This window comes from Kogia breviceps, chromosome 4 (assembly GCF_026419965.1).
Source record: "Kogia breviceps isolate mKogBre1 chromosome 4, mKogBre1 haplotype 1, whole genome shotgun sequence".
In the NCBI taxonomy this organism is placed as follows: Eukaryota; Metazoa; Chordata; class Mammalia; order Artiodactyla; family Physeteridae; genus Kogia; species Kogia breviceps.
The window spans coordinates 61435609-61451289 of record NC_081313.1 but is presented as its reverse complement, the minus strand read 5'-3'; the positions used below and the strand labels follow the sequence as shown (position 1 = coordinate 61451289).

Here is a 15681-nt window from a genome sequence, read left to right as displayed (position 1 = left end):
CTAAGTGTTAATAGAAAAGAGATAAAATGTGCCTTGGGGCTGTGCAACCCTTGACAGTCAACAGTCAATAGGAAATTTTGCGTTCCTTTTCAGACACAGTCTTCTCCATGTTCCCAAGGCACAAGTGTTAAGTAAATAAAGACTATCATTGACATAATGATAACCCTTTCAGAAATAGGGACCTCTGTTGAAATATTTGTTGAATGAAGATTTGGTGATGACCACATCTGTGGGGAAAGTTGCATAAATGGGTGAGACAATAGAGCCACCTAGTATCTATCATCTGGTGACATGGTTTAACAGAAATACAGAAACAGGGTTCTCCTATGAAGCAGAGGAACTTCGAAAATTTGGACAAAAGAAATGCAGAAACCTGCAAGAGGTGATAGAAAAGAGGTCATTTCAGGGCTGGTGATCTTGTGTTCTCTCAAAGAGGCAGCTGAGTTGCCCAGTTCCTAATCTCGTGTATGGACGTCTAAAGAGCAAATGGGTATGTATGTCCAGAGCTTTATAAAACCTCTTTAAAAACATTGGTATGATTTCTGTTCCTAAACTGGCCCTACTTACAGTTGCTTCTCTCGGTAGAAAGACTGCTCTATTGGATTCCTTATAAGTCTTCAGGCATGTTTGGAGAGAGTACACAAATAAATGTCTAAGAAGGTTTCTAACATACTTTGTCTACCACCCATTAGCTAACATTTTAAAACATGACTTAAAAGTGCTGATAATATTTTCATCTTAGTAAAATTAGCATATTTGTCTTGCTTTTGATGCATTATTCTAATTATTGTTGGAAAATTGATTTTCATGATTCTATTTAGGCCAAAAATGGCTTGTTAGGTCCCCACACACACAAAAGAAAAAAAAAAAAGAAAAAAGAAAAAGAAAGAAAGAATCTAATATGTTATGAGATTTTGATGTCATTTTTTTTTAAACTCAAAAAAGAAATTACTTTTCATTTAAAGAGAATCTGCTTCCTGCTTAAGTGGCTAATATTTTAATTAAGTCAGGAGTGAAGTTTTTCTGAGTGTCTCCTGATAAACTCCCTCTTTTATGTTGATGGTAATTAAACAGATCCCCGAGGACGCTGTGGGCTCTGTGCAAGGCCCATGCTAATTGTCAGACATGAGACACTGACCAGTTGGTTGGCTCTTGAATAGGCCACAGCTCGCTGTCAGTGCAGCAGTCTGATTTTTATGTATTGTGTGCTGCTGTCAGGGCTAACTGGGTGCCATTGTGGCTGAAGATGTTGCGCAGATTGAGGCAGATGGCTCAGATTCAGACACGTGTCCTCCAGAAAGGGGAAAGGAGATGGCCCTGCAGAGTGGGGTCACAGCAGGTCACAGACCTGCTCTACACTTGCTAGTGTTTTCAAAAGCTCATGCGCAGCAACTTTGTTTTTCTCCAGTCATCCCTGCAAGCAAACCCCCTCCCTCCCCGTCCCCCCAAAAGTGTGGAACATGCTCTATGTGGAAAATGGAGACCTAGGAGGGGACCGCCCTCTTCCCGTCTCTGGGGCTCAACTGTGCAGGCAGAATGAATTAGCAGGATTGACAGAAGTTCATTGTGCCTCCAACGGCTTTGCAGTCAATTGCAGTGCTTAAAAGGCTAGTTTTGCTTTTAATTTCATGTAATTAGTAGGTTCTTCGAGTCTCGGAATTTAGTAATGGAGCCTTAGACCTCAAGTTTCCTCTTTTACATTCTAAAGCAGAAAGGTCTAACGTTCTGAACGTTTAAAAAAAATACAAGCAGAGGGAGCAGGGGTGTTGCACTTGGCTATCACGTGATTTTGTTACATGTCATCAACATTAGAGATTGAAGTTGAATATTTAACATGTCTGAATTCATTGAAACTTATGAAGAGTTTATAATGCACACAAAATTAATGTCTTGTATAATCATTTTCAGATATGAGGAATCAAAATTTCAAGCTCTTTGAGAAAGTTACCTTTTTCTTAACGTTTTAAAGATAAAAATAGAGTGGTTTATTTTAAATGGCGCTATGCATGGTGAAATGTTAAATATCAAATGAATAAATGATTCCCAAATATGTAGTAATAGAGAATTATTCACATGCATCTATTGTTCAAACTAATAAGTAAAATAGAACTCCTTTTTCTGTTCTGTTCCAAAGATACACTGAAATTACCTGCTTGTGGTAAGCATGGTGCTGGGCAGTTTATTGATTTTTCAGAAGAATGCTTGGCTTTGGGGTTTTGGCAGTAGGGAACCTGTAATAAATTATTGAGAAAAAAATGAGTTATTTTAAACCTATTTGAATGTATGCTGTCTCCTTCTTTCCCCTCATAATAAAAGGTCTCTCTCTTTTTTTTTTTTTCTTCCAGGTTTGCAGCTAAAACTGTGCACAGTGGGTCATTGATGCTAGTCACGGTGGAACTGAAGGAAGGCTCTACAGCCCAGCTTATCATAAACACTGAGAAAACTGTGATTGGTTCTCTTCTGCTGCGGGAGCTGAAGCCTGTCCTGTCCCAGGGGTAACCTGCTCACATCTGGACTTCAGAATCTGGCACACAACAAAAGTGCCTGGCATCCACTACTGCTGCCTTTCATTTATAATAATAGCCCTTCCATCTGGCAGTGGGGGAAGAATACACTCTCGACATTCTTGTCTCCTGCTTTAGAATGCTAGTGTGGATCTATCATGTATGCAGTACTTTCCCCCTTTTCGCTTTGCTAACCAAAGAACATATATTTTACTGTCAGTGATCTCAACTCCTAAATCCATGTGGCATTTTCTCTGTCCTGCTACTCCTGGCCTTCTCGGCTCCCTTCTCTTTTTCAACAATGATGGATATGAGTTAGATACTTAAAGTTCATTGTAAATCATCTTCCCTCTCACAGGAAGCAAAAATTAGCCTAGAAATAGTACAAATGGCCTCTCAGCTTGGTATGTGAAAATGGGACAGCATACTTTTTTAGAATTAAATTCAAAAGCCACGATTTATCTGTAAAATTTTGTTCTCTGAATTTCCTGGTGTTGTAACTGGTTATTGACAACTGTCATCATGAAATTATCTCTGAATAATAAGATAAATAAACTAGCACCTGAATAACATTTGTCTTTGATTTTTTTTTTTTTTTTTTTTTTTTTTTTTGCGGTACGAGGGACTCTCACTGTTGTGGCCTCTCCCGTTGCAGAGCGCAGGCTCCGGACGCGCAGGCTCAGGGGCCATGGCTCACGGGCCAAGCCGCTCCATGACATGTGGGATCTTCCCAGACCGGGGCACGAACCCATGTCCCCTGCATCGGCAGGCGAACTCTCAACCACTGCGCCACCAGGGAAGCCCAGTCTTTGCATTTTTAATGAGAAATTATTTATAATCCTCAAGTTGATATGCTGAGATTTCCTTAAAATAAATATTTTGAGTGTTATATTATGCAGAGAAACAATGGGGTTTAGTTAGTGAAAGAAAAACTACTTTCAAACCAGGTAGATTTTCTACTTATGTAGTTAACTTCAAGAAAAAAGTTGATATGTTTAATAACAAAAATAAAAATCTTCATGTCTCTTTATGTACAATTTTGATCTGAGTAGAGATCTGATTACAAGGCCTATTACAACTACTGAAGAAATTATTTGAATCTCATTGTTTCTTTACACATCTCGATGCCCAACTTTGATGGACTGACTGATGCCTTTGAAAACTAATATAAACTAAATGATAGAAATCTTAAAAACTAGTTAAATGATCAACATTTTAGCACTTTGCCCTAGAGTGTTTAATTGCTAACTTAAGCAAGGTACTGTTTTTATTGATTGTTCTATAATCAGAAAACTTCTTCCTAATACTTTTAAAAGTTGAAATTGTATTTACCTTTCTGAGATAAGCTAATAATAGGCTCTGACAGTTCCCTTTGTATAGAGCCACATAATGATTTTTTGAAAGTAAAAAAGAAAGAAAAGGTACATTGATTGAAACATTGTAGAACATATATAAAGAGTAAAGAAGAACAGAAAAAAACATTATTGGAACATTCAGGCTGTAAAAAATTAGGTTTTTAAGTTTGTGAGCTGGAGAGAGCAAACAAGCTTTTTAAAATTTCCGGCTCCTGAAATGCAGCAGTTACTCAGCGGGAGGTATTACTGAGGCAGACACATGTTCTCCTTCACTCTGGAGACACGTATACTGGGATAGTACTCACACCAAGAAGCACCTCTGTAATTGCAGCTCTTTGGCATTTCCATTATTAACCCTATTTCTTAGGGCTTTACAACTTTGGATTTTTAAGTCAATAACTTTTTGAAACACTGTAAAGAATTTGACGGGCTAAATACTTATTTTCTGAAAAACGTATTTGGACTTAGTGTCATCAAAGCAGAGGGTAAAATGCATGTTGTGATGTAGAGATTTTTATTTTCCTTAAATTGGGGCACTAATCTTTGAAAATAGATCACGCATTTGTTTTTTAAAACTAAGAAAATTTCAGTAGGATTTTACCTTTGAATAAGATAATAATTTTGACTGCTAATTTTTAGATTTTAAATGTATATTAAATTAATATGTTGTGGTATGCTAACAGTTGAAACCACTTGAATATCAGTAGCTTATTATCATTAAAATATTTTTCCACATAAGTGAAATTAGAGAAATGACCACAGTCATTTCTCACAGTCCCAAGTTTAAGGTTTAGGGTTTTTTTGTTGTTTTTTACCTTTCTTTGGTACAGTGATTCAGAGTTCCTGGCCTCATGTTTCCTTTAACTTTATCATAATCCATGATTATCTTTTAAATTGTTCCCTTGAGTCAGGTTAGTCAATGTTGCATTCTTTTTTTTTTTTTTTTTTTGTGGTACGCGGGCCTCTCACTGTTGTGGCCTCTCCCGTTGCGGAGCACAGGCTCCAGATGCACAGGCTCAGCAGCCACGGCTCACGGGCCCGGCTGCTCCGCAGTATGTGGGATCTTCCCGGACCGGGGCACGAACCCGCGTCCCCTGCATCGGCAGGCGGATTCTCAACCACTGCGCCACCAGGGAAGCCCAATGTTGCATTCTTAATTCCAGCTATATTTTTTCATTTTTAATGTCCACTTAATGGGACATTATATGTACACCAATCTTGAAGAATGGCTCTCATAGTATATTTCAGACTGGGTCTCATTTTTGGTATCACAATACATCTGCTTTATTATAAGAAAAGGAGAATGTTTTTATTCTGAAAAGATTAATAATGAACTTATCAAATTAAAAGACTGGATACTTGCCCTTCCCAATAACTATTTGCAAACATTTGAATAACTTTATAGTAAGGTTATGAAAAGTTTGCCCTTGTAACTTGTGTTTCTGTGGTTAAAATTTTAAATGTTGGGCCTTCCCTGGTGGCACAGTGGTTAAGAATCCACCTGCCAACTCAGGGGACACAGGTTCAAGCCCTGGTCCGGGAAGATCCCACATGCCGCGGAGCAGCTAAGCCCATGTGCCACAAGTACTGAAGCCCATGTGCTCTAGGGCCCGCATGCTGCAACTTTCGAGTCCCCATGCTGCAACTGCTGAAGCCCACACGCCTAGAGCCCGTACTCCGCAACAAGAGAAGCCACTGCAAGAAGCCCTGCACCCCGCAACGAAGAGTAACCCCCGCTCGCCGCAACCAGAGAAAGCCTGCGCGCAGCAACAAAGACCCAACTCAACCAAAAATAAATTTTTTAAAAGATATTTTTTTAAAATGGTTAATTTTAGAGAAGACAAGAATCCAGAATGACAAATAACATAAAGGGAGGCTTGAAAAAAAGTTGGATCAGCTAAAGGAAAACCTAAGATCTTTCACCTTCTTTGTTCCCTCTCTGTAATCTCTCTTGCCTTATAGAAAACTTTGTTTAAAGGGGGAAAACTCTTTCTCATAAGGGGAGGGGAGAAAAAAAAAGCCCTATGTTATAACACAAAATTAACAGAGCCTTACTATTACCTTTCTATTTAAAGACCCCGTCCACCGTGGAGCATGACAAACTGCAGTAACCCTTGTCGGGGATGTGGGAAAACAGAAGATGTGCTCTGTCCCCCAAGAAACCTACAGTCCAGTTGGCCATAAATGAAGAAATGGCAGTGTGGACTTGGCTAAGTTAGTGAGCCCTAGTTTGTAAACAAATCTCGCTTACGTACTAATACAAGCTCAACTCCTCCCCGACCCCTACTCGCTCCAGGTGCCAAGTCAGCCCCAGAGGCCTGCTGAGCCCATGTCCTCACCTCCACCTCCCCTCTCCTCTCCCAGTTGACCCGACCAGACAGGGAGCACACTTTGTTCCTCCATCAACAGGAGGTCAGTTAACTGAAAGACAATTACTTTCCCACCATGTGCTTGCTTATTTTTTTTAAATCTTTGTCCTTCCCCCCTACCTTCCAACTTGGCCAGTTACCTCAGGAAGTTTTCCTGATCACTTTCACTCTCTTCTCAAGATTTCAGAGAAACAAAAAAATCAAGTTCGTGATAGTGTTGTTGTCTTAGATGAATGGAAATTGTGTTTAATAGAAAAATATGCCCTTCGATGGACCAGAAGATTCTTTTCTGAGTCTTCACAGACTCTACCTCCTTTCTTTATATGACTTCCCAACAAATAGCATCTGATACAATTAAATGAGTGCTTTACTCTCCTGCTATTTTGGTAACATTACTCTTTTTTTCCACCACTTTTCAACTGTTATGAGTAAGCAGAGTTTTAAGATCTGACCTGGAAAGTTGACCACCGTATGTAATTGTTTTTTGTAAATAATGTGCAAAATGTTTAAAATCTAAAGCGTGTTAGAGTCCACCTGATCACTTGACCAAGAAACTTGGGACACCACTGTTTGGAAGCTGAAATGGTTTCTGGGAAAGATTGTAAAGCAGTAGCATGATTGTCAAATTGCCACCAGTAAGAGCTATTGGGTTTAGGGGAAGAAAAGGGATCCCTGGGCTAGAGAGATCTGAGAAGTTTGAACTAAGGCAATGAAGCTAGCTCTTAGAAGTGGGGCAGCATTTAGAAAAGTGTTTCCAGGAGTGAGAGAAGGGAGAATACGTTGTTCTCAGCTGAGGCTGTATCTTAGAATCTTTTTAAATACCTTTGTACAGAAAGCAGCATTGGCCACACACCAAGAAGTGATGTGTCCCCTTCCTTTCCCTGCCCTCATTTCTCCTCTTGCCCGTGTCACAAAGTCTCTCTCTCCTGGAGCCACTCCTCAAGCCTCCACCTCAGTGGTCTGCAGCAGTTTAAAGAAGAAATGAAGGACCGAGATGTTAGGGATGGGGCTATGCTGAGCTTGTGAACCACAGAGAGGCAGGAAGAAAGGTAGGAACTGTCAAGCTAGAGATCAGGAGAAACAGCTTTGTTGGTTGGTTGTAGTCTCCTGCTTGTAGGTCAGTTTTAGATATTTCCTTGGGGATTGTTTCCTGTGCCATTGCAGGTTCCAAAATGAGTCTTTTCAGACTTAAGCGTAGCTAAAGAATATTAAGTTCCATTGGTATCTCTTTCCTGGTTAAGTGATTTTGTGTTGAAGTGATGCTAAAATTCCTAATCTCCCCTCATGTTTGTCTTTCTCTGTAGCCAGTTTTATGTACATAGTCACATGTACATGTAATTCCTAGCTGGTTCATTATGCACGCTGAAGACCCCAAACCCTCAACTCAAATGGGGACTTATTACAATGGACTAAACCTGTCTTTAGTGACATTCTGAGACACTGGTTTCTCATTTAGAACCTAGAGGGCCAGAGATCAGGCTTAAATGTAGAAGAATCTTAATTCTGAGACCTAGAGATGTTTAGAAAACCTAACCACTAGATAATTCTGGGCTCATTCATGTCAGAGAAGACTGACATGAATACAGACTGTGCATGCTACAGAGGTGCTTAGAACCGGGAAGCCTCACCTTGACCACCCTTCTCATGGTTAACTGGCGGGGGTGGGGTAGTGGGTACCAAGGGGAAGGAATCAGAATATGGGAGGGAGGAAGGGAAGGAGGGAAGGGAGATCAGCTCTCTCAACCTGTATCCCAGCCAAGATTCTGATTCTTCTTTCCCCCCTAGAAGAGCATCTTCTTCTCAAACCATGTAAGAACAACTTTTTTTTTTTTAAATCAATGGGATGTGAATGAGGACTCTTGTTTCACGGTAGGGTCAACCGTCTCTATGGGGAGCAGTGAGGAATTGTTAAGACCATGACCTACAAAAAGAAAAAGGTTAAATTCTGCCTTTGCAAAGTAGTTAAGATAGGTTGTAAGTAGGTGGGCCGCTCTCCTAAACGTAAACCTCTCTTTCTGAAGAGTTCACCATTATATGCTTATTCCCTTTTGTAATAAACTTAGGGTAAGGTGTGAGCTCAAACATGCTGCCAAGGGAAGGCTAATACAGAAGTTTGGGGGAAGAGAAAAACAAGCATCCTCCCAACCGAAGGTTTGCTTTTTTGAGCCTTCAAAAATGAAGCCGCCGTGAGAGGGCCTCTTACTGGTATCACACCAAAGTCACCATCACCAAGGGTGCTCTCTCCTGGACCCCAGAGCCTCCATGTTGCTCGGGCCTCATCAAAACCGTAGGGCCTATATAAAAATATTTTGTAAAAAAAAGTCATGGGCAGCTCTGTTTTCTAATTGAAAGTAATTATGATTTCTGTGCTGTGGTGTAATTGCCTAAAAAAATGTTATTTGATGATTAAGATTCTGGAGTGAATTGTGTTCTTTGGGCTCTTGTACCAGTCCTCCATCAGGGACTTGGTTTCAGCGGAGTACAGCTGCTGGAGTTGATTTACAGTGCTGCAGCTGTGGCTGGTCATAAATAAATCCTCTTATATAGTTGTTATGAACACCTGTTAGATCATCTGTCAGCAAAGCGCTGTTCACATTTATCATGGTGCTGTAGTTATTTTACCTCAATCCATTTCCAACTGACTCAGCCTCCATTGCTGGATTACTATTACCACACCATAATCGCTCGCTCCCACCCCATGTTACAACTTGCAGATAAAAGATTTCACTACTTGGCCAAATTTCATAAATAAAGGAGCAGTTCAGTGCAGTAAAAGTTTATTTTTGTCATCATTTGTCACCCCATTATTCTATAAATCAAATGGAATAGCGCTATTGCCAGCTCAGGCGTTGCTGTCAGCCTTAGGCATGGAAATGGTCCGTTTCTTCCTTTTAGATGAGATGACATGTCTTTCAGACTTAACTGGCTTATGGCTTTGTTTCACCCATTTTATTTTATTACCCCTCCAGAAAAGCCCTGGGGAACAGAAAGACTTAAGGAGTGAAATGGAAACAGAAAACAGAGCCTAGCACTCTGCTGAGCTCAGTGATCTGTGTTCCCCCATCCTGTCACTAGGAACTTGACCCATACACCGAGTCCTTGGCTGAGGACGCTTTTCATAAACTTCTGAGGGATTATAGTTTCTATTTAGGAAAGGCTATTACAATGTGGAGTTACAGATATTGAAATACCTGATACATGTCTCCAGAGACCCTCTCGATTTAACAGGCTTTATGCAAAGAAAAGACGAACTGGTTTCTTTGCTAAGATGCATTTTAATGGCTCTGAGCCTTTGAAAGGGAATGGTCACCCCGGAGAATGTCTTACCCCTGAAGGCTTGTCAGCTGGGGAGCTTTGGAGGAAGTCAAGATTTATTAACAAGTTGTGAACTCTGTCTCGGGCAAAAGTCAGAGGAAGGCAATGTCCCTTGGTTAAAAGGAAGAGGACAGAAAAAGCTGAAGGGATGGGGTAATAGAAAAGGGTTTATAGTTGATATTATACTTCGGAGTTGGTTCTAATTCAAGTTACATTCTTCATAGTCATTAGGTAGCTCATAAATTCAATAAAGTGTTTTACTGTTACTATAAAAATGACAGGAGGGGGGGTTTTATGTTGTAAGTTTCGTTAGTTGCTCTTCCTGTTTTATGTTGAAGTTCTCTGGCCATTATGTCATTAAACTCCTTGGAGTCTGAAGGGCTCAGGCCCCTCCATTTCTTGCCTGTGTGCACTTGGCCCTGGCAGCCCAGGCTGGCCGGACCACTAGACGCTTAGAGCCAGCTGGCCATGGTGCCAAGAGGGCAGGGCTGTTTGTTATTTCACGAGAAGCAGCTTCAGTCTATGAAGATGTGGTGTAGCGAGGAGGTCTGGGGTGGAGGGATAGTTTAGGCAGACTGCTCGAGGGGTTCTTTAAAATTCTGAAGAAAGAGCCCTTTTCATCGGCAGGAGGAGGACATGCCGGGTGGGGTGTCAGTAGCTCCAGGCTCTGTAGACCCAGGAACTGTTCTCTGCATCAAGATTGGTCATGGCACCCACACTTTACTAACTTAACCTTCACATAGCTCTAAGTCCTTGGTAAAGTCGCAAGCAAATTTAGAGTTGAAATCTTATGGGGTTTTTTGGAAAGGAAACTCCACTCTCTTTTGGCTGTGTTCTTTGATTCCAGAAGAAAGCAAAGGGCATTTCTGCTCTAGGAAACTTTGCTTTCTCCAGATGTTTGTTTTGAACAGAACATCCACATGGAAACAGCAACTACTAATTCTCTGGCCAGAGTGCATCAAGGCCTTAATCTAAAGCCTCCCATCCATCCAGCTGTCTGGCATTTGCTATTATAGGGCACCAACAGAGAAATGAGGCTGTGGCTTTATCACTGCACCCTGGGTGACAACTTGATTTTCTGCTTTCACCGCAGGCAGCAGCAGCCCAACATGATGGGGCTGTTAATTTGTGCATTTCATGGTGTCTGTCAGGGGGGCTGGGAGAGGAGGGTTTCAAGGGGAAGGGAATGGAGCATGTCCCAGCCGAGGAAGCACCTGTCTGCATTGACGGCACAGAGCACTTCTTATTAGTGTGCAGGTCTCTAAATGCAGCCCGGGGATGACAGCCTGGCATCCCAGCACCCACACACTGTGACAGGCGCCGGCAGCCGGTCCCATTGTTTGCCCTTGATGAGCATGTCATTAATGGAAATGGAAGAAAGTGAGGGCCACATCAGTATTCAAATAGCCTCTATTCTCTCTGCCATTCACCCGGCTGGCTCAGCCTGCTGCAGATTTCCTTCTGCAAGCCCCTCTTAGACTTTTTTAAAAAACAGATTTATTCGCAACGCATACAAATCCTTTCCATGTTGTTCCTGGTTTCTTCCAGTCCTGTGTTTGCATCCACCTCTTAAGGCTGAATTTAGCTGGATCAAAGGAGATTGGGGTTCTTGTGCATTGCAAAGGTCAAATTAGCAAGTGCGTGCGTTTGCAGCCCAGAAAATGCTCGCTGTCACTCTCAGAGCCTATTTCCTGTGCCTCCTGATTCCTGCATGTCCTCTGGGGAGACAGTGGCTGCTCTGGCCACCACTCTCAGAAACACCTGATAAAGCCTGTGGCACTGAAGGAGAGAACCTGACTTCCCCAAGAGTGGCTGGCATGGAAAACAACACTCCTCTTTCTCAAGCTTAGTAAATTAAAGAGAAGTTAAGGAAACTGCCTTATAGTCACTTGTTGGAAAGAACTGTGTACGTGCCTGACTATTTACGGCCAAGTGGAGAGTGACTGGATCCTAAATACCTTGTTTCCATCCCTCAGACCCTGTGTTGGTCTGTTTGCTTAATAACGTAATTAGTGCTCAGAGGGAGGATATTGACGCTGCTGCCAGCAGCCATTGCTCTTCTGGACGTTTCTCACCTGCTCCTGTTGCCCACTTGGCTTTCACATTACCTAGTTGTGCACACACACGCTTACACACGTGTTCACACACATACCTCGGACACACTCCCAAGAGCCCCCTCTCCCAATATGAGCCCAAATTCTTATCCCTCACCTCCACCCCCCAAAAACACCACCTAGTCCTATGTTTGCAAGACTCACGTCTTCTACGTTCAGACGGAATGTTCCTGGATGAAGGCAGCAATGAAAGACCACTTCTAATTTCTCTCTGATCTTTTAGTAAGGAAAGGTCAGAGAACTGCTTGATGTGCATTTCCCTGGCAGTGTCCCTTATCTGGTATTAATCTGTCAGTGACTCAGGCCCTAAGACACCACCCATCTTCTAAACCGGCCTGGGTGGAGTCTGAAAATGGTGCCAGCGCCACTGCTGGATGCCTGGAAATGGAACTCAGGGCTAATACCTCAGCAGTGCAGCGTTCTCTTCTTACCCCAGCCAGGGGTGAACAGGGTAGCTCTCACTTTACCGAGCTATTTTTTTCCCTGAAACACAGAAACTCGTTGAGAGAAGGAGCCGTGTCTTTCTGTCCCTAGTAGAGGCGCCATGCTATGGCCTGGCACATGGTGGACTTCCACGGAGTTGTTCCTATCCGTGGTATCGTGGCCCCTCTACGGACTTGGGCGATCCGAGAACAGATTTTCTCAGGTGTTTATCTGACAACCTACAAAGCCCCCCAACCCTTCACCAGTAGAAGCCCAGAGAGATGATAATGGTTTAAAAAGCCAGGTAGTAAATTGTGCTTTCTCTACTCACTTGCTTTGGAGCTGAGGGACTCCACCGAGGGCAATTTAAAAGGAACAGAAACAGGCTGAGAACAAAAATCCCAGTGCTTTAGCCTTAGTGTCAGAGTGATGGAAAATAATTTTCACGTTTGATTAATTATTAAGAGATCTGTTTAATAAAATATAGAGAGAGCATTTTGTCTCTCCACCATCGTTAGTATGACCCCAGACCCCTATTTTGGAGGTGAACAAAAAGCTATTGAGGTATAACAATAAATTTTGTCCCCAAGGGTTTTTGCAGAAGTGGCCACAGGGCCATCCTGACAGATTTAAGGCAGGAATCCCACAGCTGACACTGAAATGTGTCAAATCCAGTGGCTTCCGTTGGCAGGTCGCACTCGCCAGCCTCACCCAGACATGTGAATAAAGCAAAACCATTGACCTAGAAAGAAACTGTGCATTGGTAGGGGCTTTTCCTTTTTGTTTTACTTTTTAAGAAAATTATCTCTAAGACATAGGTTCAAGCGTTTAGCAGTCTTGAGAGCTACGTATTTCAAATGCAGCAACTCATCAAGGACTTCTATTCTTTTATGAATACATTATTTTCAAAACCCCGCAATTTCTCTGCCCATGACTATCTTTATTTCATTGGCATTTAAATAGGAATATCTAGGTCTTACGAAGAGATATCCTGTACGAAGGAATTAGGTTTCTTGTTTTTCTCCAGATTAAAAAAAAAGTAGTATTATCTGTAAGACTTGTATGTAGAGTCTATCTTATTCAACCTCGGGCATTCAAACTAATCTAAAGGTAGCCTCATTTAGTTTTGTGAATATACTATTAATTAAAAAGCACTTGAATAAACATTTCAAAGATTGGAATTTTTATGCACTTTGATTTGCCAGTTATTTTCAACTCTTTCTTATGCTCTACAGACGTGGCAGCAATAAGCAATCAAAATCAGGCACGGACATGTTCAGGCTGAGGTTACTCCAAGGTCCCTCCACACCCTCCAGCTACTTCTGCATTTGCGTGGTGCACACCTCTTCCCTTCAGGTGGGTGTTCCTCTGGTGAAGGCAGCAGTGAAAGACCACTTCTGATTCCTTTCTGACCTTTTAGGGAGAAAGGACAAGTCCTCCCTGGTGTGGACCCCAGGCCCTGGGCAGAGTCTGGAATTTGCAGGCTGCACCCTATGGGCCAGACTGGAGTTGCCAGCATCCTCCTCCTGAAAGGCCTGTGCCAGCGCCAACAAAGCCTGCAGCCGCATTTCCAAAACTTCCACCATTGCCCACCTACTTTGAAGACAGATCCATCAAACTCTCTGGAGGGAATTCCAGAGCTTTTTGTCTGCAAATATTTTCACTCTCCCGGCAGCAGCCACTGTCGCCAATGGAAAAGCATAGCATGAAAAACATGTTGCAGGAATGGGGAGCGGTGGGGGGGGTGCGGTGAACAATTTGATCTTTCAGTTACTAACCTCCCCGACTTTCACCCCTGATGGAGGACAGTGTGATACAGGGAGGTCATGTAGCCCCAGCCCCTAACACCATTCCTTATGGCCACGTAGTGATCTACTTTGGACCAAAACAAGCACATATGTCAGGCTCTCTTTGGACCCCCAGAAAGGATGATTTACAAGAAGATCCAGAAGTGAACAGGGAGAAAATATTAAAACCTATATTCATCTTTATTACTGACCTCATGCTTCTTCCATTTTCTCTATTAGTTTTATAATGCCCTGAGTATACTGGAACAGGACAGTAATACCTATACATGTACAGTAATAGATATACTTAATGTCCCATGTATAAATGAGTTATATAAGTAGTAATACATGTGTATAATATAATACATGAATATAATACACAGTCAGCAATACATGTAGGCAATTTACAAATAAATGTACACACTAGAGCCAGCTCAATCCAAACCGCCTGGAGCCCGCAGGACCCGCCCTGCGCTGCTAAGATTCTGGGCCTCACCCAGCCTTCTGAGCACCCGCTTCTTTTCTCCACGGCTGTGGTTTGGGAAGAGTGGGCAGCGAGGCCTCTCAAGGCGCCAGGAAGTTATTTCTACTTCCCAGACAATCATGAGACTCATCTCGGCCTCTCCCAACCCCACCCTTTCTTCCTCGGGGCCGTTGAGAGAAGCACACTCCGTGTTCAGCCAGCTTAACGAAGGCGCGCGAGGAGGTGCGGGGGGGCTTCCCCCCAACCCCCGGGGAGCAGGCGCACCGCGCAGGGACTAATCACAGTCCCGTTGCGGGAAGCTGGGGGGCAGAGCGCAGGAGCGGTGCGGGCTCCGTCCGAGGGAGGAAGGAGGGGCCGTGCAGAGGTGGGATGGCATCTGGGTCCATCTCGTTAGGAGTGAGGAATGACTTGCGATTCACAAAAGGTCACTGCCTCCTGAGGTAGATAAATTACCTATAAGCCTTCAGCAGAGTTGGAGTATCTATTTGGTAAGGAAGTTCTCATTAAATCCAAGATTTTACGGCTTCTATTTTGTTGCATAGGAAAAGGGAAATAATTAGTAATTGACAAAATAAGTGCAGGGAATAAAAAAGTGTAATGTTATTCTAATAGGCCTTGTCTTGGTCTTTAACTTTTCACTTGCAAGCAGCATTATTTTTTAACTCAGATGTATAAAAATCATCCACACTGAGAAAGTGGAACCAATTGCAGTTAAACAATTGAGGGGAGCACTAACCAATAATAGAATAGGCTTTAAAATGCCATAAATATTATTCCTTTTTATTGTGTTTGATTTTTGATGATTCCCATAACCCATTGGTTAAAATTAAATAGACATGGTCTTAGGTATTACTCAAATACATTTTAGTGCTAAACTATATAAGGCAGAATATATATATATATATATATATATATATATATATATATATATATATATATATATATTTGCCCCCAGATTGCCTGTTAGATGAGTTTCTCATATGGGCCCCTATTTTTCTACTGACATTTCCATCTTGGGAGACACCCCCAGATTATAACAATAGTAACATTGAAATTACAATTTCTCTAAGGGTGAATTTAACCTAACCTATTAAGGTATTATCATAGTTTACAGGCAGATTTCCATGGAATAACAAACACTGGAGCCTTTCTGTCAGTGAAATATTTACCCCTCACATTTACATGGCCACATGGATATCTTTTTCATAGGATTCCTGCCTTTTTACCCCCAATTAAATCTGCTTTGGAGAAGATCTGTGCTGCTGTGAGATTCACAGGCTATGAGAAGTAAATGATAAACAAAGATACATGGAAAATAGCTCAGTGGGAA

The 15681-nt window shown here is 42.1% G+C and overlaps 1 protein-coding gene across 3 annotated transcripts in view; it reads left to right on the top strand.

Moving 5' to 3' along the window:
- The window catches only part of AP3B1 (adaptor related protein complex 3 subunit beta 1), a 262792-nt gene extending 259716 nt beyond the window's left edge, over positions 1-3076 (top strand). For all 3 annotated transcript variants that reach the window (XR_009335400.2, XM_059061372.2, XM_067031191.1), the window contains one exon: positions 2346-3076. Coding sequence is in view for 2 of the 3 variants with exons in the window: in XM_059061372.2 (XP_058917355.1) it covers positions 2346-2499 (154 nt within the window). In the remaining variant the exon portion in view is untranslated. The remainder of the gene's footprint in view (positions 1-2345) is intronic.
- The last annotated feature ends 12605 nt before the right edge of the window (positions 3077-15681 follow it).